The following is a 26,912-nucleotide window of genomic DNA, read 5'->3' as shown; positions in this document are numbered from 1 at the left end:
TTTGGAAAAATTTTGGCTTAATTTATTTTTTGTTTCCTCTGATTTTTTAAGCAAACATCTTCTGAACACTTATGACTTCCCATAGAGTTTACTGAGTCCTTCACATACATTAATTTATTTAATACTCACAAAATTATGAAAGATGTATCATTATTATATGATTTTACAATTGAGGCTTAAAATGAATATGGACATTGTCCAAGGTCTCATAAGATAGTTACTCAGGGTTTAAGTATTGGTCTTTTACTTTCATAAAACTTGAATTTTTATTCAAATGAACCAAGGTTCACAGTCTTTTCATGTTGTTTCTAGTAGTATAGTCTACTTTTGCCTTTATGGAAATTATCTGATTGGTATAATTGAAGTATGGTTCCTTCAGGAATACAGATAATTAAAAGATTTTTTAACCTCCCCAATATAATTTGTCCACCTCATCTTAATTTGAGAAAAATAAGGAAGGAAATATTACAGCTTTCAGACATTTCCAAAGGTTCAAATTTAATCCCAAAGGGATCTAGGAACTGATAAATCACCCAACTTCAGAATGAGCTCACCGGGAGCTAGGATCATTGCCTAGCAGGTGAGTCATGGAGTTTGTGTATGGAGTGAATCACCAATGCTCTACCCATAGTCAGGCTCCCCATTCGAAATCTCTCCCCTTGGTGAGTGGTGGTATTCGATGGCATCAGTCTGGTTTTAAAGATAATACCAAGAACATCCTAATTGCATTTCTTAGTTTCATACTCCTTATTGTCACACTCTTTGCTTTTCAGTACTTTCTAAAGGATGCCTACTTCTTTCTTCATCTCCAGTTCCTTGTCCATCTCTCCCTCCCTCTTTTCTCTGTCTGTTTCTCTCTCTCTCTCTCTCTCACACACACACACACACACACACACACACGCACACACACATTCCTTCAATGACCTCATATTGAGTTAGCTAGATAATCTAGAATCACCCTCTGTGCGACAGTAGCACCCACAAAAACTAGTTGTTATTATATGGCCAACGGAGGAGAAATACAAAGGCAGGTGGGTTTTTCTGTCTAAAATTCTCTTACGCGAATGGGCGACCAAGAATCGTTCTATACTTAAGTGCTGGTAACAGTGTTTTTCTATCCTTGGCCTTTGGAAACACCAAATGTACTGTAAAAATGCTCCTCTTAAATGAAGAATGGGTACTCACTGTAATTTTTGAATCCTGATATAAAATAGAAATCCACTGGATTTCATTTTCCTATTTTTGCTTCTCAGAAGAGTGTTTGGCCTCTAGAAAGGTTTTAAGGCAATCAGACTCACACCCATGCTTTCTAAGCCTTTCTCATGCCGTGTCATGTCATTGGTATGTGTTTTGGGATACACAGAGGGAGCGTCGGATGGCTGAGGAAGTCACAATGTCTGCACATCTGTACACCCGTACACCTAGTATACTGGTGGTGCTCAGGGTGCCTCTGCAGGCTGGTAAGCTCTAGGGGAGAAATCAAGCTTGGTGAAGACCTGGAGTGAAGGATGCTTGGCTTGGAGAAGCCATCCAGGCTCTTATAAAGCAGGGAGCAGGACCTGGATAAGACTAGGCAGTGAGTAAATCAGGGAATAGCTTGACTAATAGAGCAGGGAATAGGAGAGAAGAGGTTTACCAATGACTCTTTCCTTCTTCCTTATTTATTGAACTCTTTTTCTGCGCAAAGCTTTGCCATTGTGTTAATTGTCAAAGAGTGTAGACACATCAGAGTTATGTCCCCAATCCTTAATAAGTGAAGAAAACTGTTTAAGAATTAGTGCAAAGGAGAGATTTAATGTGCTCGGCAACTATGTTTTGAGAACCTAGAAGGGCAAAATGGAATCTACAAAGACTGATGGAAAACCAAATAAATGAAGTTGCTCATTGTTAGAAATAGTATACAACTACCAGAATGGACTAAAAATGATCACTACTGATAAATTCTGGTACTCAAATAACAGAAAATAACAAGTATTTGCCTCATTATACATAGTTAAGTAAACATCTAACATTTTCCACCAATTGTTTAAATAGGTACAAAAGATGTAACTTTTCATATTATAAATATTGGCATTCATATATATATGTGTAAATTTATATGAATATATATATGAATTTATATATACATATATATGTATACATACACACATATATGCCTAAAGTTAAATGTATCAAAAATAGTGTAATATTATGGTAATCAATAATTACCATCATCCGTTGAAAATACAGAGACTCCCTTGTAAAATTGGATAGTATAGAGCATTTTTTTTTTTTTTTTTGGTTCTTGAATTCATTTGTCCATTCAATTTCCACCAAAAGAAAAGGTAAACCTAATATAATACATTTTATTATGGAAACTGTTTCCCTGGTTATTTTGCCTTACTCCCCTAAAACTCAAATGCTTGCACACATACTGATTGGAATTTTATTCTTGTAATGATAGGTTCTATAGCTTTTATATGTTATAGTAGTAAAATATTTTGAGTTATAATTGCAATTAAATGATTAAAATAACCTATATACTTCCAATGTTGGTGAATAATTATTCACTATAGATTTAACTTTCATTTGCAATTTATTTTGTTAATGAGATGGGGGTATATTTATAGGGTCATATGAAAAGAATTATCTAAATGCCCAAATGTTGGAGCAAGGAATCTTAACACGATTCCAGATGAGTGAGAGATATGCCTTGCATTTGTAGACTGTGTGAAGTGTGAATTTTGAAAAGGGAAGACAAAAACAAAAACAAACAAAAAACCAAGAGCACAGATGCCTTCTTAGACAAATGATTTTCAGAAAGGAACAGATTTAAAAAAATGGAGGATTTGAAAATTAATTTTCTTCAAACTATTCTTGTCCACATAACCCTTGGTGAGTCTTTTTCATGCGAATAGAAATAGCCATACTTCAACTTGAATTCCGCTGGCATGGTGGAGTCACTGGCACCCCAACTGATTCAGCCATAAGTCAGGCAAACAACACCAAAAGAGAAATAAAAGAAAGTTTGAAAATATGGCTGATCTCAACTTGCCATTCTCATGAATTTGTTCTTTAGGCTACTTATTCCCAAACATGTCTGTATATTGGAACCACCTGGGGAGCTTTACAAATACTGATGCCTGGATGCTGGTCAGACATTCTGATTAAATTGGTAGGGGGTGCCTGGGCATGGAGATGTTGCAAGCTCCATAGGAGATTCCAATGCGCAGTCAAGTTTGAGGCAAAACTCCCTTTAGGAAGGATGCAATGAAGCGAGAAATAACAATGGTTATTAAGTAGATTTTTAGGTGAACTATGTCAATGATTTTGAGGACTTCCCCTCAAAACTGAGAGACATGTGGAAATGACAGAATAATTAGTAAGACTTTGAGAGAGTGGTTGCTTTAGAACAACCTGTAGAAGCTGATTGGAGGATACGAGAAAAAATTACTTTTAAAAAATCAGAGGAGTTGATAAAATAATCCAGAGAGTTGTAAGTAGAGACAAAATCATAAATACTTTATTTTAGGAGCACTTTAACAAATGTTTGTAGGTAATCTTGTTTCTAGGTGATTTAAAAGTTTCTTGAACTTGGAATCCAAATTCCACCTTAATATTAATATTAAAATAGCTTCATTTATGAGTTACCTATTTTTGTGTTGCCATATTTATGCATACAAAGAAAAGATAGTGGCAGCAAAAATGCTAAATCTTAGTGTTAGTTGTCTCAAGTGTTTTCTATCAGGTCGTAGTGCAATTTTAATCTGCACCCTTTCATATTCTCTAAAATTACAAAGCAAAACAACGTTCAAGAAGGCTATTCCTAGAGTATGGGACTCCTCTCCCTGAGGTAAGAACGCATATCATCAGAGAGCTAAGGTGTGCTTTTTGCCCACAAGGCAGCATGATTCAAGGCAAGAAGACATCAGCGATCACCTTTTGCCTGCACTGGTAGGGGCCATGAGAAGTGTCATTTATATTCTTCAACTTGCTGCAAAATTCACCCGGATAAATGGCCGATGTCAATATCACTTATGTCACTGAGTTCATTCTAAAGGGAGTTACAGACCGGCCAGTGCTTCAGGCCCCGTGCTTTGTGGTATTTTTCATCATCTATCTGGTCACAGTGCTGGGCAACCTGGGGCTGATAATTCTAATCAGGATTGATGCTCGACTCCACACACCTATGTACTATTTCCTCAGTCACTTGGCCTTTGTGGACCTTTGCTACTCCTCTGCTATCACGCCAAAGATGATGGTGAATTTTGTTGTGGAATGCAATACTATTCCTTTCCATGCTTGTGCAACACAACTGGGCTGTTTTCTCACCTTCATGATCACTGAGTGTTTCCTTTTGGCTTCCATGGCCTATGATCGTTATGTGGCCATCTGCAGTCCCCTGCACTATTCCACCCTGATGTCAAGAAAACTCTGCATTCAATTAGTGGCCGTTCCATATATATACAGCTTTCTGGTTGCCCTGTTCCATACCATTATCACCTTCCGTCTAACTTACTGTGGCCCCAACGTAATTAACCATTTCTACTGCGATGACCTCCCTCTCTTGGCTCTGTCCTGCTCAGACACACACATAAAGGAAATTCTGATCTTTGCCTTTGCTGGTTTTGATATGATCTGTTCCTCTTCCATTGTCCTCACGTCCTACATCTTTATCATTGCCGCCATCCGAAGGATCCGCTCTACCCAGGGGCGACGCAGGGCCATTTCCACCTGCGGCTCCCATATGGTGGCTGTCACTATTTTCTATGGTACCTTGATCTTTATGTACCTACAGCCCAAATCAAATCACTCCATGGACACAGACAAAATGGCATCCGTATTCTACACAGTGGTGATCCCAATGTTGAACCCCCTGATCTATAGTCTAAGGAACAAAGAGGTGAAAAATGCCTCAAAGAAAGCCTTGGATAAGGGTTGTGAAACCTTAAAGCTGTTAAAATTAAGAAAATAACAATAATAAACCCTTTATTACATGCAAGAACGTAAATAAATCAAACTTCCTCCTGCTGACATTTCTTGTAATTCTCTTCAAATCGATTCAAACTGTGACTGTACTTCAGCAGACCTTGACCTTTTCTACAAGCACCCAGGCCATGTCTGGAAAGTCAGTGTGATTCAAAGAACCCCGTTCAGCCTGTTGCAGCCTTTACAGACCACTGAAGTTATGGTCAAATACACCCTCAAACACACATCTGTGAATCTCAAGCAAAGGCAGCAGCGTGTTTTTGCTAGAACTTCCTACTCTGGAACTGGGGCTGCCTGAGTTTGAATGCTATGCCCTTCCTGTATTCGCCACGCCCCGCTTGGACAATTGACCTAAACCGTGTGACTCTATTTCTAATTCTGGAGAGTAAGAGGACCCAACTCATTAGTTTGTTTTAGATATGAAACAAGTTAATATTTATGAAATGCTTACAACAATATCTTGTGATAATTAGGTGGTCTGAATGTGTTTGCTATATAAGTGTTTGTTAACTAATTGAATTTAAATAAAATAAGATTTTAAAAAAAGGTGAATTCATTGAGTTCTCAATGGCTTATCAGTCTTGAAGAAAGAGGAACAAAGCCTGGTTAGGTTTCTACTCCCTTCCAGGCAATCAAGTAGTATCAAATAGTCCTACTTAATACAATCAAATACATCTAAGAAATGTCTGAGACTTTACCTCTGGGCCTCAATTATGTGTAAAGTGCCTAAGTTCACGTGGATGGTAATATGATAATTCTAAATGCAAATATAAGTCTATAATTTAAAAATATATGTGAGGATGACAATCATTGGCACCTAATGTGGGTTTTTTTCTGTGCCAGTTTAATTATCATTATTAGTGATGGACCATCCCAAAGATATGTTCTTATAGATCAAGGATTTTTTTGGTAACTACAACGGATTAGTGTTTTACTTTGAATAAAAATCCAAGCCATTGTCTTGTCACATTGATATTAAAAGCTTTAGACTTTCTATTAGATTTTCTTTAATTGGGCTACTCTTCACTTTTTTTCAGTTTGTTGAATGAAGACTGACTTGTTCTAAAAAGAACTGTGCCCTTTCTGTATAACTTGTTTTTAAATGTTTTATTTGAATAAAAGGTCATCGCTCAGTTCTAAAATTTTTTCACTAACACTGACAATAATATTAAGAATAATGCAAATAAAAATAGCTGGCATTTTTTAAGTGTTCAGCACTGTTTGGCCTAATTCCGTGTGGTTAGCATTTATCAACTCATTTAATATTCTTATCGATACTAAGAAATAAGTCACACACATCGACGTTTAATATGTGAAAATCAGAATTTAGAAAGTAGAGAAATTAAGTGGTCTTTAACCCATTTTACCTTCCAACAGGATAATTTAAACATGTACAAAGTTAAAATTCCTTAAAAACATAGTTTATTTAAAACAATTCAATTGTTTTAGAGACACAGGATTTTCAGGAATGTATCTAGAATGTAAGTGTTCTGATAAACTTAATGCACACTTTTTTGAAATGCTTACTTCTAATTCCTTCATATTCTCTCAATTATATTTCTTACTCATATATTAGTTAAGAGGAACCCATTTTTTCCACATTTTTTTTTGACCTTACAAAAGTTCGTATTAGAATGTAATCTATAAAGAAGAACCACTAGTGATTTTACACTTACAGACTCTTTTCCCTCTCAGGCCTTCTTTTTTGGCACTTAATTTGGTCATTAAACAATTAAACTAAGCATAGGGTGTTGGTATTCTATTATGTAAGTAATCACCCAGATTGAGGACCATTAGAGATAACTTTTCTTAAAAGTCTCAATTTAGTGTTGCCTGGGTGTCTCAGTCGGTTAAGGCTCAGGTCATTATCCAGGGTTGGGGAATCGGCCCTGCCTTGGGCTCTCCGCTCAATGGGTAACCTGCTTCTCCCTCTCCCTGTCTACTTGTGCTCTTTCTCTCTGTCAAATAAATAAATAAATAAATAAATAAATAATAAATCTTGAAAAAGAAGTCTCCATTTATTTTTTAATTTTTTAAATATTTTATTTATTTGAGAGAAAGCACAAGGGGGGTAGGGGTGAGGCAGAGGGAGAGGGAGAAGTGGACTCCCCACTGAGCAGGGAGCCTGATCCCAGGATCCTGGGATCATGACCTAAGCTGAAGGCAGATGCTTAATCCACTGAGCCACCCAGGGACCCTTTAAAAGTCTCAGTTTGTCGATGAGAAAATTGTGTCTCCAGTTGCTATGGTCCTTTCCTTAGGTTGTCAACCAAGGCAGTTTTGTGATAGCAAATGGGACCCAGCGACATCGAAGTGTTGAAGTGAAATATGGTTAGGCTTTATGGAAACAGTTAAGAACCTGACTTTTCAGGGAGATGGGAAATTCTCAGAAATATCTGAAGCTAACTTCACTGGTAGGGAAATGGATGATAAAGACAGAAGGTCCTCAGCTCCATATGTTGTGACCTTTCTCTTTACTTTCTTCTCCAGAGTGTATGACTAACAGGGGAGATAAATTTTCTGTGCCAGACTAAGGCTCACATATCTTTCTAATTATTTCTTTAACTTGCGAAAAATTTAACTTCAATCTAATTTTAAGTGACATTTTTGTGAATCACCATTCAGTGTTTTAAAAATCCCAAGGCTGTATAACTGTAATTGAAAATATAAGATAGCCATTAAAAAATGAATTTTTACAGTTGGACAAAAGTGAACTCAAATCTTGTTTTTCCCCCCAATTATTAGATACATGTTGTGTTAATGAATTACATAAACTGTTAAGAATTTTTGGTTTTTAGATACTTGTCTCAAGTAGGGTGCTAGGAAAATTAACTGAGCAATTAATTAAAGTAACTAATTTAAAGCACTTCTGTAAGCACCTGACACATGGAAAAATATTCAATAGAAAGACAAAGAGTGGGGCACCTGGGTGGCTCAGTTGTCATCTGCCTTCAACTCAGGTCATGATCCCAAGGTCCTGGGATGGAGTCCTACATCAGACTCCCTGCTCAGAGGGGAGTCTGCTTGTCCCTCTCCCACTCCCCCTGCTTGTGTTCCCTCTCTCGTAGTCTCTCTCTCTGTCAAATAAATAAATAAAATCTTAAAAAAAAAAAAGACAAACAGCATAGATTTCACTCATATGTGGAATTTAAGAAACAAAACAAAGGGAAAAGGAGACAAACCAAAAAGCAGACCCTTTAACTACGGAAAACAAAATGGTGGTTACCAGAGGTGATGTGGGTGGGGGGGATGGTGAAACAGGTAATGGGGATTAAACAAAAAAAAAATCAATGTTAGCTCTATTTTTACTTTGAAAAGTTTCAAACTAGTTAAACTCATTATTCATTTGTCTATTCATTGCTAAATATGACAAAAGTAGCTTAACTCTTTTTTTCAAGGGAAAAAAGATGCTTATTTTAATAGCAGGAGTGGAAGAACTTAAACAATTCAATTTAAAATATGTTCATAAACAGGTGATGCAAAAGGGAATTTAAAAGAACTGAATTGTTTGAAAGATCACAATAAAATAATTTCTTAGCTTTTACATCTTCATTTTGTTGATTTTGAAATGAAGCATGTCACGTTGCTGACTATTTCCTAAAACCTAAAACCTAATAAAGGGATGGCTGATATAATAACAATGTTAATAATGAAGTATAATAGTTAACACTTATGAAATGCTTGCTATGTGTTGGGAACCGTGCAATAACCCCCCTTTTTTAAAGATTATTTATTTATTTATTTATTTATTTATTTATTTATTTAAGAGAGAGAGAGACCAGGAGCAGGGGGAGGGGCAGAGGGAGAGCGACAAGCAGACTCCCTGCTTAGGGGAGCCTGACAAGGGACTGGATCCCAGGACTCCAAGACCATAACTTGAGCCAAAGTTGGATGCTTAATCAACTGAGCCACCCAGGCGCCCCCGTGCAACACCTTTCATATTTAAAATCTTATTTAATCCTCACAAGCAGTCCTAGAGAAAAAACTATTACTACCTTCTGCACTTGGAAAACCAAGATATGGAAATGTAAAATAATTTACCAATGGCAACACCTCTTGGAAAAGCTAAGATTGTTACCAAACTTATGGGAATGAAGAGTCCACACTCCTAACTACACACTTAATATCACATAGGCAGTGAATTATAATCATGTATGTAAAGTGACTCCACTGAACTAAACTGATATAGAATCAATGTCAAGGTAACTTCGTTGGTGCTATCTCTTAGCCGACTGCAGAAAGTGGAGTATTAGGGATATTATCCATAGTGTTAAAGTAAAAAATCCTTGCTATTCAACTTTGACATGATTTCCAGATTATCTATGCAGCAACTTGAAATACAAGATACCAGATATTGATCTATTTCAGTACAACACAAATTTTTCAATATGACACAGAATTCAGATAAAGCCACTATTCCCCCATACTCTGTTCTTTTGATTTTGGAGAGGATGTCATGGTCAAGCAGGTTAAGAATCTCTCTCTCTCTCCCGCCTCCCCTCCCTCTGGCTCTCTCTGGCTCTCACTCTCTCACTTTCTCTATTTTTCTCTCTCCTTTTACAATTCAATAATTTAAAACTTACAGAATACCTTTCATGTGGAAATCACAGAATGGAATAGGGGGTAAGACATCTGATTGAATTTGAGCCCAGGAAGTGAGGAATTCAAATCTACCTTTTATCAGCATGGTAACTCTAGGTAAGACGCAGCTCAAAGTCCTCCGATTCTCTCCTGTCCAATGAATTTTAAGTTATTTGACAGGCAAACACAACTTTCCTATAATTCTTTTCAGCGCATTTTTTACCTCCTGATTTCTCAAGCTGTAGATCAGCGGGTTTAACATGGGAATCACTACCACGTAAAACACCGAAGCAAATTTATCTGTGTTCAGAGAATGGCTTGACTTGGGCAGTAGGTACATAAAAATGATTGTCCCATAAAATATTGTGATGGAGGCGAGGTGGGAAGTGCATGTAGAAAAGGCTTTCTGTCTTCCTTCAGTAGAACGGATCCTCAGGATGGCGAAGAAGATGAAGATATAAGAAATGGTTACAAGCAGTAGAGAGCAGAGGGTATTGAACCCAGCGATGATGAACAACATCAGCTCTTTGGTGTGAGTGTCAGAGCAGGCCAGAGCAATCAAGGGAATATCATCACAGTAAAAGTGGTTGACCACGTTGGAGCCGCAAAAAGACAAGTGGAATGTTGCCACTGTCTGTATGAGACCCACGGTGAATCCGTACGTGTATGTGCTAGCAATCATTCCATGACAGAGCTTTCTAGGCATGAGAATGGCATAGAGTAGAGGGTTGCAGATGGCCACATACCGATCGTAGGCCATGATCGCGAGCAAATACAGTTCACAAACTACAAATGTGATGAAGCAGCAAACCTGGATGGCGCATGCATAAAATGTTATACTTTTAACATCACACAGGAAATTCACCAAGGTGTTTGGGGTGACGGATGAAGTAAAAGAAAAATCAACAAAAGCCAGATGGCTGAGAAAAAAATACATGGGCGTGTGAAGCTGAGGGCTGACATGGATGAGCACAATCAAACCGAGATTACCCATGACACTAGCTAAGTAGATGGGTAGGAATACGCCAAAGAGACAGACTTGAAGCTCTGGATTATCAGTGAGTCCCAGGAGGATAAACTCAGAGACTACTGAATGATTGCCTCTGGCCATGGAATAGACTTCAAAGACTTTTTATGTTTGAAGACCCTCCAGAGTGTATGTTCTGAATATTCTCGTCTCCATTGGCAATAATCAAGCAGATGTTAGGAGCTGGTTCTGACCACCATGATCTTATTATGTTGAACACATTCACAGGAGAATCCTCATGTTAGTTCTGGCTTCAGAACGAAGTGATTTGTTCTAGGCAGCAATTCCAAAAGATGAAACTCTGGGGATTTGTAAACAGAGAAAGATGGTATTTTATTTAAATTTAACATAACTGAATAATCTATGTCATAACTATTTTTCGTAAAAGAAAATAAAGATTGAGCGTTATGTGAACACAGATAAAATTTTTTTTAAATTGTTGAAATATTTTAAACAAAATTATACTAATTCCTTTGAAATTTTTAATTGACAGGAAACAAAAATTCAAAAAAATCAATGCCAGAAAAGATAATATGAAAAGTCATAAGCAAAATTTTGAATACTGATATCTGTATCTAATATAGATGTAGTGATATCTATGTCTGATATTCATAATATTTTATAGTTTTTTGAAAGATTTTACTTATTTATTTGACAGAGAGAAAAAGCACAAGGAGGGGGAGTGGCAGGCAGAGGGAGAGGGAGAAGCAGGCTCCCCGCTGAGCAGGGAGTCTGACGTGAGGCTCTATCCCAGGACCCTGGGATCATGACCTGAGCCAAAGGTGGATGCTTAATTGACTGAGCCACCCAGGCGTCCCTATATAATTTTTGTTTTATGTTATTTTCTTATTTACTATGATTTCTAGTTTTCCTTCAATGTTCTGTAGTATTTGTAAATTAAAGGATGAAAAAAAAAACCTCTTAGAAATATGGATAGTCTTGCTTTTATTAAAATAAACATTAACAACATTAAAATATATTAAGTAGTTCAGAAAACACATATATCATATATCTTCAAACACCCAAAAGCACAGCGGATGAAAAAAATTCCAGAATAAGTTTATAGAAATACAAATTGATTTCTAACTAATTAAAAGGGAGCAGCTTTTATGATCTTGAGCAGAAGGGAGAGATAAATTTAATTTTCTTTTTTCACTATTTCATCTCATATTATCTTTATACCTATCCTCTATATTGGCAATATAGCTATCATCCTCATTTTCAGATATGGAAACCGAGTTAAGAGCTTAAACACTCTTCATGGTTCATAATTAGCTGAGGTAAAGCAGATATGCTTGCTAACTGGTCCTTGGTTCCCTAGGCTCAATTCATAAAGAAATGATCTTTCAGAGAAGCCAGAATTTCCCAATTAACCAGAGATCAAGGCAAGTTTGGAAAGGGATTTATCAGTTTGCCCATGTCAAGCATTTAGAATAATGCCCAGCTTATACTACACGTTAAATAAGTACATTTTAACTGTAAAAGTATTAACGATATTCAGACTGAGCCTTACTCTGAGGATAGCTGTGTGCAATCCCCTCATGCTGATGACTGCAGGAGGTTACTATTATTATTATTATTAAGAGAGAGATAACGCATTCTCCTCTGGGGGGTATAGGGAAGGGAGAGGGAGAGAAAGAGAATATTAAGCAGGATCCATGCCTGCTCAGAGCCCAACACAGGGCTTGATCTCATGACCTGAGCCGAAATCAAGAGTCCCATGCTTAACCAACTGAGCCATGCAGGCGCCCCAGGTAGTTACTCTTTTGACAGTGCTTTGAAGTGTTCTTGCATCACCTCACAAGCTGTGATCTCAAATCTTTGCCTTTCCTGGCTCTTATTCTTTCTAGTACTGATAGTTCCCTGATGTGTTGGAGGCTGTGTAGATCTTACTCTGATATTACAAAAGTCTCCAACATCTTCAATCATTTTATTTTCCTTTCCTTAAACCGAAATTTGGGTCCCCCTTGAAAACCTCCTTCTTTTCAGGTCACTTCTCCACAGACCGTTCATATGAATGAAACTCTCCACATACTTCAAATCTGGCAGGTAAGATAAGACATTGTTCAGTTTGGAGCAGTGTCCTTATTTATGGTTACATCTTGCACTTGTGTTAGCTGCCCCGATGTTCAAGGCTTATACCCATATTTGCTGTTGTCATCTATACGTCCAGTTCCTACTTCCTTATTCCGTGAAGACTCTGGTCCTAAAATCACTCTCTTCCTCTGCCACAAAGTTGTCATCGGTGCCCATACACTCCACATATTTAATAATATGGCTTCTCAGATTTTTGATCTTGATATCAGTGACCCCACCATCATTCCACTTGAGCTTCCTGCTCCCATGGTTCCATTTTGAAATTGTTTTATCTGGAAATAGATTAAATGCTAAATATCCAAAATTAAAAAAAAATTATCTTATGATCACAGCATTCTACCCTTTTCTTTTCACCTCAGTTGTGACACTACAACTTTTCCTTGATGGATGCATGTCACTATTCCTTTAACTTCACTCATTGTCCTGGATCTATTGGCTTCTCCTTTATTCAACTCCTACCCCATAAGTTGTGTTATAGAATGTGATATGTATAGAATGACTCTTTCCAGCATCCAAATTTTCTGGCCCTATTTCCTCTCAGATATACCAAAACTTGAGTATTGTGAAATATTCCCGTCTTTGCAATTGTTCCTAAACTACCAAGAGCACCATGTAGACAAAAGTGAATTATTACAAATGTATTACATTTAACATCAAGTAGTCACTTACTTGGCCTGCGTTTTTGCAAAACACTGATTGTCTCTCAGTCTGCATACAGTCATTTCACACCCTTTGGATGCCTTCCCCATCCCCCTCTGTCCCACCCCCTTACTCCCAGTAGTTGTTAACAGTTCTGACTTCACAGGAAGACTTAGGGTCATAAAATGGAACATTTCTCAACTTCCTGTCACCATTTGTGCAAAACTACCTGCTTCCACATCTAGTCTTTCCACTCTTTTAGGGAGTGGGGGGTGTATTCTCTTTCGAATATCTAAACTTTTATTTTGGTTCCCAAACTTTTTTGTCTTCTGTTTCTTCTTCCTCTACCAATTCAATCAGTCTTTCCCACCAATCTAAAAATATATGTAAAAAAAAAACCTCACCAGTGACTTCTGACTTCTTTTCCTTTACCCTCCATTAAACTCTGCTCTTTATCCCTTCAGTACCAAACATCCTGGAAAAGTCATTACTTCATCCTTCACGTAGATATCTCAATCTATTGTATTCTGAAATCTGTTCTCAGCGTAATTGCAATGCAATTACTCATTCCAAGTTCACCAACACGCTCTTTATTCCCAAAGACAGTGAGGGCTTCTTTTATGATGTCTCTGTAGCATTAGACACCACTGACATCATCGTTTTGTTTCTGAGTTACTAAAATCTTTGGGTTTTCCTATCTTTACGTGCACTTTTATTCCTTGGTGGCTCTGCTTCCTTTGTTTATGCTTTAAATAGACTATTACCTTATGGTTCTTCCCTCAGCCAACTCATACTATTTTTGCACATTTTTCTTGAGATTACTCATCTAAAGCTATAAGGAAAATTGTCATTTATATGCTGGTGATGCAAAAATTGAAATTTCTAGGCCAGATTTCTCCTCTGAACTCCAGGTACCTATATTTAATAGGTTCCCAGACAACTTCATTTAGGTATTCCCAATGCGCCTAAATTTAACATGTTCAAAAGAAAATTCAGCAATCCAAGAACCACCCTATCCTGCTCATACACATGTATTTTCTACCCAGTGAATGGTACTGTTTATCAACCAGTTATCCACATAAGAAACCAAGAAAACATTTTTCATATTTCTTTTTAACTTGCACCAATAAACAATGCATTATCGAACACTTTAATTATTTAACTTATTTTAAAAAAATCTGTCTAGTTCTAACACCTCCTATATTCTTTTATTTGTCGAGGACTCTATCAAAACTTTCTGGATTATTTCCCTCTAACATTTATTTTATCCACCAGTCTTGCACTCTTTCTATGCATATAGTAGTGCCTTGAGTGTAGTTTCTGACATATGATCTCCACGCTCCAGCCATGTTGCAGACTATTTGTTTCTCAGACGTGACCATGGATTTTGTACACATTTGGGCCAGAAAACTCTTCCCTTTATTTTAACCTCTTCTAGTTGGCTACTATTTTTCTATTTATCCTTCAGACTTCAGGTGAAATTTCCCCTTTCTAAATGTGTTTCATTACCTCTCAAGTGTTTAATCCAACAATTGAGTCACCTTTTAATTTGTAACCTACTCTAAATTTCAAATTCTTGGCAAACAAAGATAGTTTTCTATTCCCCCCCTTTTTTCCGTCAATACCTCGTAGGACTCAACAATTCATAGATGGTCCCAAAGATAGTTTTATATTTCCCCCCTTTTTTCCTCCAATACCTCATAGGACTCAACAATTCATAGATGGTCCCAATACAATAGTAGAAAATGGAAAAAATAAATACAAAGTTTGTGTTACTTCAAACCCTTTTTACTGCCTCAATTACCTTGATTTTCCCCCCACTACATGCTGCCTTTGAGCAATCCACAGTATAACCAAAAAGAGTCCAACTTATCTTGAGACAAAGTCTGTGAATACTTAAACATTACTAAAGTATGGGGGCTATATCTTGTACTATTTGCTGATCCCCGTAGAACATTTTCTTTGTGTTACATCATTTTAAGCAATTTCTGGAAAAACAGAACAAAACAGGTAATGCTTTTTCATGAGCATGAGCAATTATGTTATGGTTAATCTTTTGAGATCCTATTTGCTTAACAGCCAAAGAACAATCATTTGAAATTTCAGATTACTGTGCTGAGCCCAAGTATAATAAAGAATTAATAACTAACACAAAGATTATGTTAACACATGGGAAAATGTGTTCACAAAATACTTAATTATATTTTATTTAGTTCTTTCCTTTTAGTATGGATTTTATCAAATTTTGGATTTTAGCATGAGGTAACAGTATGCATTTGATCAAAGTTCGTTAGCTTGCTGTTGAAGTTTGCAAGGCTACCAAGTATTGATTTAGATTGCACCAAAGATCCAACCTTACATGGGAAAGTCAGTATCTATTGAGCTGTAGGCAAATAATAATTAACCATGAATTTCTTATTGACCTGGAGGTCCATTTAACTTAATCTCAGAAAATTGTTTGAAAGTTCTTGTCAAAGAGGAATATGACTTACAATGAACTTCACTTTGTCTTCACTTTTGGAAAGCATTTAAGGTCTGCTAACCACAGAGAAATGACCCCTCCTCCTCAAACTCTTTAGCTGAATCTGTTCCTCCCCATTCCACATATACATGTATGTAGAGAGTGATACATAGAAAGATACATGGACAGAAAATTCATAGACAATTGCTTATTTTTACAAAAGAAAAAGAAAAAGAACAATTAAGTCTTATTGAATGTGGATATTTTATCCTAGGAACACTGTTTTTCTGAGTTTTTATAACACCATTCTGCCTAACAGAATTAAAACAACAACAGAGAATCTAAAACCTAAATTATACAGAAGCCACCATATTTTTTGCATTTTAATTTTCTGCATTTTATTTTTATTTTGCATGTTTTTGCATTTTTAAAAACTAATCTGTAAGGATTATACTAAGTGTAGCTTTCCTCAGAGACTTGAAAAACATCCATCAGCATGTGTGCAGCCATGGCCCTCTGCGAATATGTTCATCCTTTGTTTTAGATCAGAGGGGAAGAGAGGAAAAAACGAAACAAGACAAAACCAGAGAGGGAGACAAACCATAAGAGACTCTTAATCTTAGGAAACAAACTGAGGGTTGCTGGAGGGGAGGGAGAGCGGGATGGGGTAACTGGGTGATGGACATTGGGGAAGGTATGTTGTAATGAGCACTGGGTATCATATAAGACTGATGAATCACAGACCTGTACCCCTGAAACAAATAATACATTATATGTTAATAAAAAAATAAACTGAAAAAGATATTTTTAACTTTTTCCTTCTGTCAAAATCATAAAATCTAATTTTAGGATTTATTCTTAAAACTAATTTAATCTTTTTTTTTGAGAGGGATTGGGCGGCAGAGGGAGAGGAAGGGAGAGAATCTTTTTTTGTTTGTTTGTTTCATTGTGTTTATTTTATTTTTAATTTTTTATTATGTTCAGTTAGCCACTGTATAGTATATCATTACTTTTTTGATATGGTATTCAATGATTCATTAGTTATGTATAACACCCAGTGCTCATCACAACATGTGCCCTCCTTAATACCCATCACCCTGTTACCCCATCCCCCCATCTTCGTCCTCTCTGAAACCCTCAGTTTTCTTCCCAGGGTCCATAGTCTCTCATGGTTCGTCTCCCTCTCTGATTTCTCCCCCTTCAGATTTCTCTCCCTTCCCCTATGGTCCTCCATGCTATTGCTTATCTTCCACACATGAGTGAAACCATATGATAATTGTCTTTCTCTGCTTGACTTATTTCACTTAGCATAATCCCCTCCAGTTCCATCCATGTTGATGCAAATGGCAGATATTCATCCTTTCTGATGGCTGAGTAATATTCCATTGTATATATGTACCACATCTTCTTTATCCATTTAGTGGTTGAAGGCCATCTTGGCTCCTTCCACAATTTGGCTATTGTGGACATTGCTGCTATGAGCATTGGGGTGCATGTGTCCCTCTTTTCACTACATCTGTATCTTTGGGGTAAATACCTGGTAGTGCAATTGCTGGGTCATAGGGTAGCTCTATTTTTAACATCCTGAGGAATCTCCATACTGTTTTCCAGAGTGGTTGTACCAGGTTGCATTCCCACCAACAGGGTAAGAGTGTTCCCCTTTCTCCACATCCTCGCCAACATTTGTTGTTTCCTGTTTTGTTAATTTTTGCCATTCTAACTGGTGTAAGGTGGTATCTCATAGTGGTATTGATTTGTATTTCCTTGATGCCAAGTGATGTGGAGCATTTTTTCATGTGTCTGTTAGCCATTTGTATGTCTTTCTTGGAGAAGTGTCTGTTCATGTCTTCTGTGGATATTTTGACTGGGTTATTTGTTTTTTGAGCATTGAGTTTGAGAAGTTCTTTATAGATCTTGGATATCAGGAAGGGAGAGAATCTTAACAGGCTTCATGAGGAATGACCAACATGAAGCCTGACTTAAGGCTCCATCTCACAACCCTGAGATCAGGACCTGAGCAGAAATCAAGAGTTGGACGCCTGACTGATTCACCCAGGCAACTCAGAACTAGTTTAATCTTTAAAAAATGCTATTCTTGGGCACCTGGGTGGCTCAGTTGGTTAAGTGTCTGCCTTTGGCTCAGGTGGTGATCCCAGGGTCCTGGGATTGTGTTCATGTCAGGTTCCTTACCTTGTGGGGAGCCTGCTTCTCCCTCTGACTCTGCCTTCCTCTCTCTCTCTCACTCTCTCTTATGAATAAATAAACAAAACCTTTAAAAATTCCAATTCTTTTTCTGTTTACTAATGTTTCAACTATCTATTGCAATATTTAAAAAACCCCAAAGCCTAGTGGCCTAAAGAAACCATGATTTATTATCTCTCATGATTCTGTGGACTACCTGGACAATCCTTCTTCATGTGGTGGCAGTTGGGCAGTAGGACTGATGGATGGTAAGATAATCTTGATCACAACTGATACCTGGTGAGGGTGCCAGCTGGAATACTTTCTTTTATGCAAATGACGTTTCCAGGTGTCTAGCTTGGGTATCCATAAATACAGTGGTCGGGTTCTAACATTAAGCACTCCTATGGAGAAAAAGAGTCAAGCCTTAGAAATTACAGTGTAACATCACTTTTGAGCATTTTATTTTATAAAGCAAGTCACTGGGCCAGAGTCCATAAGAAAGGTAACTCTACAAGTGTGTGAATATAGACTTAGGAATTTGTGTGGCCTATTTGGTAGTAATCCACCACAACTATGATCTTCCCAAATCTGCCTTAAGGCGCTTAAATAAAGCAAACATATAAAAGATATGACACATTGAATCATTAGTCAATGTCTGAGAGTATTAAAACCATGAATTTTGAATTCAGAAATATTTGGCCCCCATTCCTAACTTTGCCACATAGAAGCTGTGTGTTCTTGAGCAAGTCACTTATTATCTTTAAAATTCAGTTATTTATAAAATGGGGATATGCACACACAAATTTAATACAATTATTTAACTTGAGAAAATGCATCTGCTAATATGGAACAATGAAGAATTTGCTTACCCTTAGTTTCTCTACCAAAAAAAAAAAAAAAAATATATATATATATATATATATATATATATATATATATATATAAATTACTTTAGGGCAGACTTCTTCAAGGATATGTAAACTCTTTACTTTCAAAATTCGTTCATGTACCTGGAAGATGTTATGCTATGTGAAATAAGTCAGATGCAGAAAGACAAATACTGCATGATCTAACTTATATGTGAAACCCAAACTTTTAGCAAGAGAAAGTAGAATGGTTGACAGGGGCTGGAGATGGAAGAAGAAATGGGGGAAATGTCGATAAAAAGTTTTAGTTACACAAGATGAATATGTTCTGGAGATACAATGTACAGCACTGTGACTATGTTAACAGTATTGTAGTGTATACTTGCAATTTGCTAAGAAGGTAGAAGTGTTCTTATGACAGAAAGAAAGGAAGGACCCAGCGATTGTGTTCATTGGTATTTAACCAAAGGAGCTGAGAACTTATATCTACACAGAAGCTTGCACACTGATGGTTATAGCTGTTTTATTCATAATTGCCAAAACTAGGAAGCAGCTAAGATGCCATTTGGTAGGTGAATGGATCAATAACATACAGCACATTCAGACAGTAGAATGTTTCAGTACTAAAAAGAAATGAGCTATCAAGCCATGAAAAGACAGGGAGGAAACTTACATTATCACCAAGTGAAAAAACCCAATCCGAAAAGGCCACATACTATATGATTCTAACTCTATGATATTCTAGAAAAGAATGGAGACAATAAAAAAATCAGCAGTTGCCAGGTGTGGGAGAGGTGGAGGACAGGCGAATAAGTAAAGCCCAGAGGATTTTTAGGGCAACAAAAATACTCTGTATAATATACTGATGGATATAAGTCATTGTACCTCTGTCCCAACCCATACAACGTACGACACCAAGAGGGAACGCAAGGTGAACTATGGACTTTCGATGATTATGGTATTTTAATATAGTTTCATCCACTGTGACAAATGTACCTTTCTGGTGAGGAATGTCCATAATGGTGTGTGTGGGAGGGCTATGCTGGTGTGTCAGTAAGCATCTGTGAGAAATTTCTGTACCTTTCTTCCAATTTTGTGGTAAACTTAAAACTGCTCTACAAAAATAAAGTCTTTTTAAAAATGCTCAACCATATCAATGAGGACATTTAAAGTAAAGAGCAAGGTCAATTTTCAGGCGTTTTTCAACCCAAACCTTCAAACAAGCACCTTGTTATCTTTTACTCCAGTTCAACTATGGAAGAAAATTAGGTCTGGTATTTTTAATAACATTTGCATAGTTGATGTCTCGCAAAACCACCTAAAATTCTCAACATCACAATGAAATAAGATAAAGTTATGCTTTTAAGTTGCTTTGCTCTTCATCTCTATTATTGAAGCATCTCATGGAAAACCAGAATGGATGGTTTTTGTCTCTTGTTTACAATTCAATAATTAAACAAATAAGCATTTTTAAAATACTATGAACAGGTAAGCAAAACCAAAAAAATAACTGTTTTTTCAAGGAGATAAGAGACTGAGCTTCAGAAGACAAAGATTTCTACACTTACTGGCACTGTACCATGTACAAGCCTTCATTTAAAAGTTCCTAATATCCAGCATTTCTTTAGGAAAAACACAACCCATTATCGATTACTAGAATGCACTTTTTCGAAAATTTTCTTGAAAGCATTTTTTACCTCCTGATTCCTCAAGCTGTAGATGAAAGGATTTAACATGGGAATCACCACTGCGTAGAACACTGAGGCAAACTTGTCTTTTTCCAGAGAGTGGCTTGACTTGGGGCGCAGGTACATAAAACTGAGGGTCCCATAATACACAGCAATCGAAAACAGGTGCGACGCACAGGTAGAAAAGGCTTTTTGTCTTCCTGCAGCAGAATGGATCTTTAAGATGGCGAAGACAATGAACACATAGGATAGGAGAACAACAAGAAGAGAACAGAACACATTGAACCCAGCAATGACGAGCAACATCGACTCTTTGACCTGGGTGTCTGAGCAGGCCAGAGCAATCAAGGGAACATCATCGCAGTAGAACTGGTTGACCACATTGGAGTCACAGAAATACATGTGGAATGTAGCCACTGCTTGTATGAGCCCCACAGAGAATCCATAAATATACGAGCTAGTGACCAATTGGATGCAGAGTTTCCTGGGCATGAGAACGACGTAGAGTAAAGGGTTGCAGATGGCCACATACCGATCATAGGCCATGACGGAGAGCATTAATAATTCCCAAACCGAAAATGTGATAAAGCAACACACTTGAATGGCACATGCATAAAATGGCATACTTTTAATTTCACGTAAAGCGTTCACAAGGGTGTTCGGAGTAATGGCGGAAGAACCATAAAAATCAACAAAAGCCAGATGACAGAGGAAAAAATACATGGGTGTGTGAAGTTGAGGACTGATTTGGATAAGCACAATCAAACCAAGATTACCCAAGACAGTAACTAAGTAAATCAATAGGAATACACAAAAGAGAATGGCCTGAAGCTCAGGGTTATCTGTGAGGCCCAGGAGAATAAACTCAGTGACTGCTGAATGATTGCCTTTCGCCATGAAATAGATGAACCATAAACAATAAGAGACAAATCTACAATAAACTCTCTAGGGCACACACTCTGAATAAACTTCGCTCTGTAAGGAATAATCAATTCAATGTGAGAAGATAGCCGTGGCGAGCCAGGGTGTTACGCTAAATTCAGCCAAAGCAGAATCTTGATAAGCTCTCTGAATTATGCGTGGATTTCACTTATGCTTTCAGCGTGAAAGGATTTTGGTCCAGGCCGAAATTCCATGATATAAAATCCATTAGGGATCTGTAGAGGAAGAAAGAGTATTTCAATTAAAATTTTATAATCAATATAAGATCAAAGTCTGGGTTGTACTTTTCTTTAAATATAAAGAAATAAAAATGAACTTTAAGAAGGTAAGTGGCTTTGACAGCATATATCAAAATGATTTCTTAAGTTCTTAATTCATAAAATTAATTTCTTAATTCATAAAATTATTACAATTTCATCATTTCATAAGAATATTAAAAGTTACTGAAATCAATTGTAGAAAATATAAAAGTCAAAATCAAAATATTAGTACTATTTTTACGCATCCTGCTTGGTATAATTTTATAATTCTCTTCTTTTTATTTATCTCCACATTGTTGTTTTTTTTTTTTTTCAATACCACATATTATATCGATATTAAGGAAAAATAGGACTGTGATTTTTCTGGCTTTGTCTTTTGGCAAAGTGCACACCAGAGAGTAATTTTCCAGATTGTAAAACAGCTTTCAATGATGAGGAAACATTATTTACCTTCTTTCTTCAATTATCTAAATGGTCCAAAGTGAATAGAATTGAAGCAGAGTTTATGTTACGGAACATTTCCAAAAACCCAGGCTGGATTCTGAATGCGTGACAGCTGGCAGAATTGAAATCATCTCCCTTCCTTTCTTACGCACAGCAGATGATAAGTGAACTTGATTTTCTTTATCACTGCATTGTCTCATGTTACTTCATATGGTTAGGACACAGATGACCAAGACAGGTAAAATATAGTAAAATATAAAAAGCACTTCCCCCACTTAAGTTTTGATTAACATCCCCTTGGAAACTTTATCTTGGTTACTATTTTATTTTTTCTCTCCCCTTCAATACTTTCAACCAAAAGCGCTTAGAACAGGCATCTACCCCCAATTTTTCAATCATATTTATGACAACCAGGTATAACCTACCTGCTTTTCCCATTAAACCAAGAAATCCCCTCACCAAGTTTACTATCAACTTCCCTACTCCCAAATCCAATAAAGCCCCCCTTCCCCCTCCTTTTTTTTTTTGGCAGCTCGGTAGCATTGAACTCTATTGAATACAGCTTTGGTTTCCAGAACACAGCAGTCTCTCTCTGAGTTTACTATTGTCCATTTTGATTTTTCTACCTTGGAGGCTCTGCTCCTATTATCTCTGCTTGAGACAACATGTTCTTCAGGCTTTCTCTAAAGCCCCCCACCCTTTCCCCTTTAACCTTTTTTTTTTTTTTTTTTTAAGATTTATTTATTTATTTGACAGAGATAGAGACAGCCAGCGAGAGAGGGAACACAAGCAGGGGGAGTGGGAGAGGAAGAAGCAGGCTCATAGCGGAGGAGCCTGATGTGGGGCTCGATCCCAGAACGCCGGGATCACGCCCTGAGCTGAAGGCAGACGCTTAACCACTGTGCCACCCAGGTGCCCCTTAACCTTCTTGTTCACTGATTTTATCCAATCCTGTGTCCTCAATAAGCATTTATATGCTGATTATGCATATGAAGAGTATCACATACAGAAAATAGCTTGCTATCTCTGTACATGGGACCTAATACTCAAGACCTGGAGTATATATTTTACATCTTCAATGAACAGTGCCATTATCCATTCAGTGTTCCAAATCAGACTAATTATCTTTTACTATGCTATTCTGTTCCCTGTGCCAATATTCAACTTGTTTCCACTACCCATTTCATACTTTACGTACTTTTCAGATCCGTTCACTTATATTGTTTCCTTGATCCAAAACGCAATGACTTTTTGTTTTCATTTTGTTTTGTTTGCAGCTGACCCCTAATTTTTATTCTTGCCTCCAATCTTTCCTATGTCTTCTGTTCCTTACATTTTAGCTTATATGAATTTTTATAGACATGGACTTCATTTTCAAGTTCTCCTGATATAATCCTTCAGTGTCTTCCCATAGCTCTCAAGACAAAATTCTAAGGTCTTTAACATGGCTGACATAACTCTTAAAAATCTAGTTCCTGTGTCTCAGATTAGGCTGATCTCTTCTGATAGTCTTCAAATAGTGTTTCGGTCACAGGTATTCCAAACTACCATAGCTATTCAAATGTAAGTGTAATTTTATACACGTTTTAATCTTTGCTTAGAACACGTTCCTTTTGCCATCATTCCCTTTGTCTGACTTCTCTTCCACTAAACTTGCCGTGCTCTGTTGCACCATTTCCTCTTGCAGGCTTTCCTGACTTTTCAGGGCAGATTAAGTGATCCTCAGATATACATTTTTGCGTCCATTGGTTCCTTCATCCTAGCACTTGCTACACCATATGGCAACCAACTGTTAACATGTCTGTAGCACATTCTAAACTTAAAACTGTTATTTCTAAGCAATGAATTTGTATTTTATACCCAATTTAATCACCTACCTTTTATAGTATCTAATACCAAGAAGATGGTCAATAACTATCTGTTCAATGATATATATAAGTCCAAAGGCTTTCTCACCAAGATAGAGTATATTTTTTCCTATGATTTGATATCTTCCAAAATTCAATACACTGTCATTCAGTTCAACCACAAACCCCTAAGTAGTCTGGTCTAGTGTACCTGAAAGGAATCTTCGAGAAGCCAGTAACTTTTAAAATTACCCAGGTATTATGGGACAACTTTGTATTGTGTGTGTGTGGTCCCTCAGGAAACTTTTTTTGGGTATTACACTATTTTTAACAAACATTGAAAAACAACATAATTATATATATTCAAGAACAGGCATTTACTTGATATTTAGTGTTTAGGGACCAAATTATTTCCCTTGAAATGGAAGATCACCTTCTGGGCTATTACTTAAAGGAAGAATCTAGGGTAGAAGAACATCTTAATTATCTCTCTTGGGAAAACAATTTGATTATTTGCTATATCTGCTTTCATTTTTATCACACTGGTTTCATATTAAAATTATGAATTTATTTTAAATAAACATTCAGTTTGTGGGCCTTGTATTTAGTAGCAGTTTTTGAAAACCCTTGGGCAAAAATCAGTTTCCCAATGAGCAACATCGAAACCTTTCTTCTGAGATTAATGTTTCAAACTGTTATGACTGACATTTCAATTCAACAGCAAAGACGAATTTAAAAGAATGTCCATTTTCTTCTTCCATCTCTAGAAAACTGGGAAATGAACTGAGGGTTTTAGAGGGGATGGGGGAGGGGGGAGGGGTTAGCCCAGTGGTGAGTATTAAGGTGGGCACGTAGTGCATGGAGCACTGGGTGTTATACACAAACAACGAATCATGGAACACTACATCAAAAACTAAGGATGTACTGTATGGTGACTAACATATCATAATAAAAAAATAGAAAACTGAGTGCATACAAATCATAGGGCATTTGATACCTTGTTGTAATCACTGCACAAAAATGGATGAACGACTCTAAATTTGCTTTAGATGAAAACCAATCGTGTCCTCAGCACCAGCGATGCAGAACAGAAAGCAAATGACATATGAAGTAGTATCTCATTTTGGTTTTGATTTGCATTTTCCTGATGACTAATGATGTTGAGCATCTTTTCATGTGCCTATTGCCCTTTCACGCATCTTTCTTGAAAGAATGTCTCCAAAATGTTTTGTCCACTTGATAAACAAACAAATAAGCACACAAACAAAAACCTGTAGAGGAAATACGCTGTTATCTTAGGGACAAGGAGGTCAGAGCAAAGAAAAGGGAAGAGAAGGAGATGAAGTCTGTGAGTTGACATGGCCGCACCATTCAGAACTTTGTGGATCAATGTAAAGACTTGCCTTTTATTTGAATATAATTAGATGCACTAGAAAGCTTCTGCAATGAAGGTCTACTTTTTATTTTCACCTTTGACTTTTGTTTTTTAATTCCTTGAAACTTCGATATGCTTCTAAAACCAAAATGGATAGTATAATATATTCAAAGTTAGAATGCCTTCCATACCTGTCAGCCCCCACTTCATTCCCTGCTTTTCCTGCAGGGAACTGCTTTTGCTCATTTTGACTTGTCCTCTCAATGCATTTTCTTCTTCTTTTTTTTTAATCAGATGTAATAAAATACATGTACATATCTTTTCCTTTTCTTTTCTTTTCTTTTCTTTTCCTTCCTTTCCTTTTCTTTTTTCTTTTTTCTTTTTTTTCTTTTTTTTCTTTTTTTTGAGAGACAGAGAGGGGTGGGGAGAGGGAGACACAGAATCTTAAGCAGGCTCCATGCTCAGCACAGAGCCCCATGCAGGGCTCGATCTCACAACCCTGACATCATGACCTGAGCTGAAGATCAAGAGTAGGTGCTTAAAAGAATAAGTCTCCCATGGGCCCCACATGTACATATCTTTAATCATCCCCTTTTCTTGTTTTATATGAAGTATCCTTTCTTCTTTTCAATAATATATTGAATTTTTCTTTTTTTCTTTTTAGTATCTTTCTGATTTAATATTATATTCTGACGCTCATCGCGTAGCACACCTAGAAATCGTCTTCAGTTCTAGAATAGCTGTCCTCACCACTGGAAATTTGGGTGCCAATATGTTGCTAATATCAATCATAGCCCAGAAAAAAACTGACTGTATTCAAGCATTTGCTCACAGGGTCAGGGTTCACTTCAGGCATGGTAAAAAGGTGTCTGCATACACCTGCATGTGTGTCTGCATGTGATATCTGCAGACAGGTGTCTGCATATGACAGATACAAAGGCTCATTTTTTTTCTGTCATGCCTGTAAAGTATAAGACTTCCAAATGTGATATAATTAAAATGAATCTGAGAGAGCCCGATTCATTCTCACTCAAGGAAGAGCTGAATCCTTATGAGGAGACATTGACATGTTTCAATAACGTGGCTATATTTTTATGGCTGATCATGAAGTTATTAACAAAATGCAGTAACTTTAAGAATTGTTATACAACATTGTGATTTAAATATTTCTTGTTTTTTTAAAGATTTTATTTATTTATTTGAGAGAGAGAGAGAGTGAATGAGAGAGAGCACAAGCATGGGTAGGGGCAGAGGGAGAGGGAGAAGCAGACTCCCTGCTGAGCCAGGACCCTGATGCATGACTTGATCCCAGGGTCCTGGGATCACGACCCCAGCCAAAGGCAGACACTTAACTGACTGAGCCAACCAGGTGCCCCTGATTTAAAGTTTTCTATAAAAGGTATGGTATATTGTTTAAGTTTATAATAGGTAAAAAATACCATTTTTGTAATAAGTCCTTATATAGCAAAAGTCCATTTTGTTAAACTAAGTTCTATTGAAGATGAATGGATGGTTTCATTTATTTATTTTCTT

At 36.9% G+C, this 26,912-nt stretch overlaps 3 protein-coding genes across 4 annotated transcripts; 1 reads left to right on the top strand and 2 right to left on the bottom strand.

Annotated features, from left to right (window-relative positions):
• Positions 1 to 431: 431 nt before the first annotated feature.
• Positions 432 to 10,660, bottom strand: LOC113246390 (olfactory receptor 5AL1-like). 2 transcript variants are annotated; one of them, XM_026486988.1, is made up of 2 exons: positions 9,741 to 10,660; positions 432 to 471 (listed from the first exon to the last, which is right to left on the bottom strand). In XM_026486988.1, exons 1-2 carry the CDS (start codon positions 10,658 to 10,660, stop codon positions 432 to 434), a joined length of 960 nt encoding a protein of 319 aa, XP_026342773.1. The 2 variants fall into 2 exon arrangements, with proteins under 2 accessions (XP_026342773.1, XP_026342772.1); XM_026486987.1 differs by lacking the exon at positions 432 to 471 and having other exon boundaries at positions 9,719 to 10,660.
• Positions 3,995 to 4,954, top strand: LOC113246389 (olfactory receptor 1038). The gene has a single exon (XM_026486986.3). The coding sequence runs from the start codon at positions 3,995 to 3,997 to the stop codon at positions 4,952 to 4,954; it is 960 nt and encodes a 319-aa protein (XP_026342771.1).
• A 9,806-nt stretch (positions 10,661 to 20,466) lies between the features above and the next one.
• Positions 20,467 to 21,417, bottom strand: LOC113246449 (olfactory receptor 5AL1-like). The gene has a single exon (XM_026487058.2). The coding sequence runs from the start codon at positions 21,406 to 21,408 to the stop codon at positions 20,467 to 20,469; it is 942 nt and encodes a 313-aa protein (XP_026342843.2). The 5' UTR covers positions 21,409 to 21,417.
• Between the last annotated feature and the right edge of the window lie 5,495 nt (positions 21,418 to 26,912).

This window comes from Ursus arctos, unplaced genomic scaffold (genome assembly GCF_023065955.2).
Source record: "Ursus arctos isolate Adak ecotype North America unplaced genomic scaffold, UrsArc2.0 scaffold_23, whole genome shotgun sequence".
Lineage (NCBI taxonomy): Eukaryota > Metazoa > Chordata > Mammalia > Carnivora > Ursidae > Ursus > Ursus arctos.
The sequence above is the reverse complement of the archived record's forward strand: the minus strand, read 5'-3'. Positions and strand labels throughout refer to the sequence as shown.

Coding starts and splice junctions, on each gene's coding strand:
- LOC113246389 (XM_026486986.3), top strand. CDS start 3,995: ATGGCCGATGTCAATATCACTTATGTCACTGAGTTCATTCTAAAGGGA.
- LOC113246390 (XM_026486988.1), bottom strand. CDS start 10,660: ATGGCCAGAGGCAATCATTCAGTAGTCTCTGAGTTTATCCTCCTGGGA. Junction 472..9,740: donor CTGAAAAGAATTATAGGAAA/GTTGTGTTTGCC, acceptor AATGTCTGAAAG/CTGTAATATTTCCTTCCTTA.
- LOC113246449 (XM_026487058.2), bottom strand. CDS start 21,408: ATGGCGAAAGGCAATCATTCAGCAGTCACTGAGTTTATTCTCCTGGGC.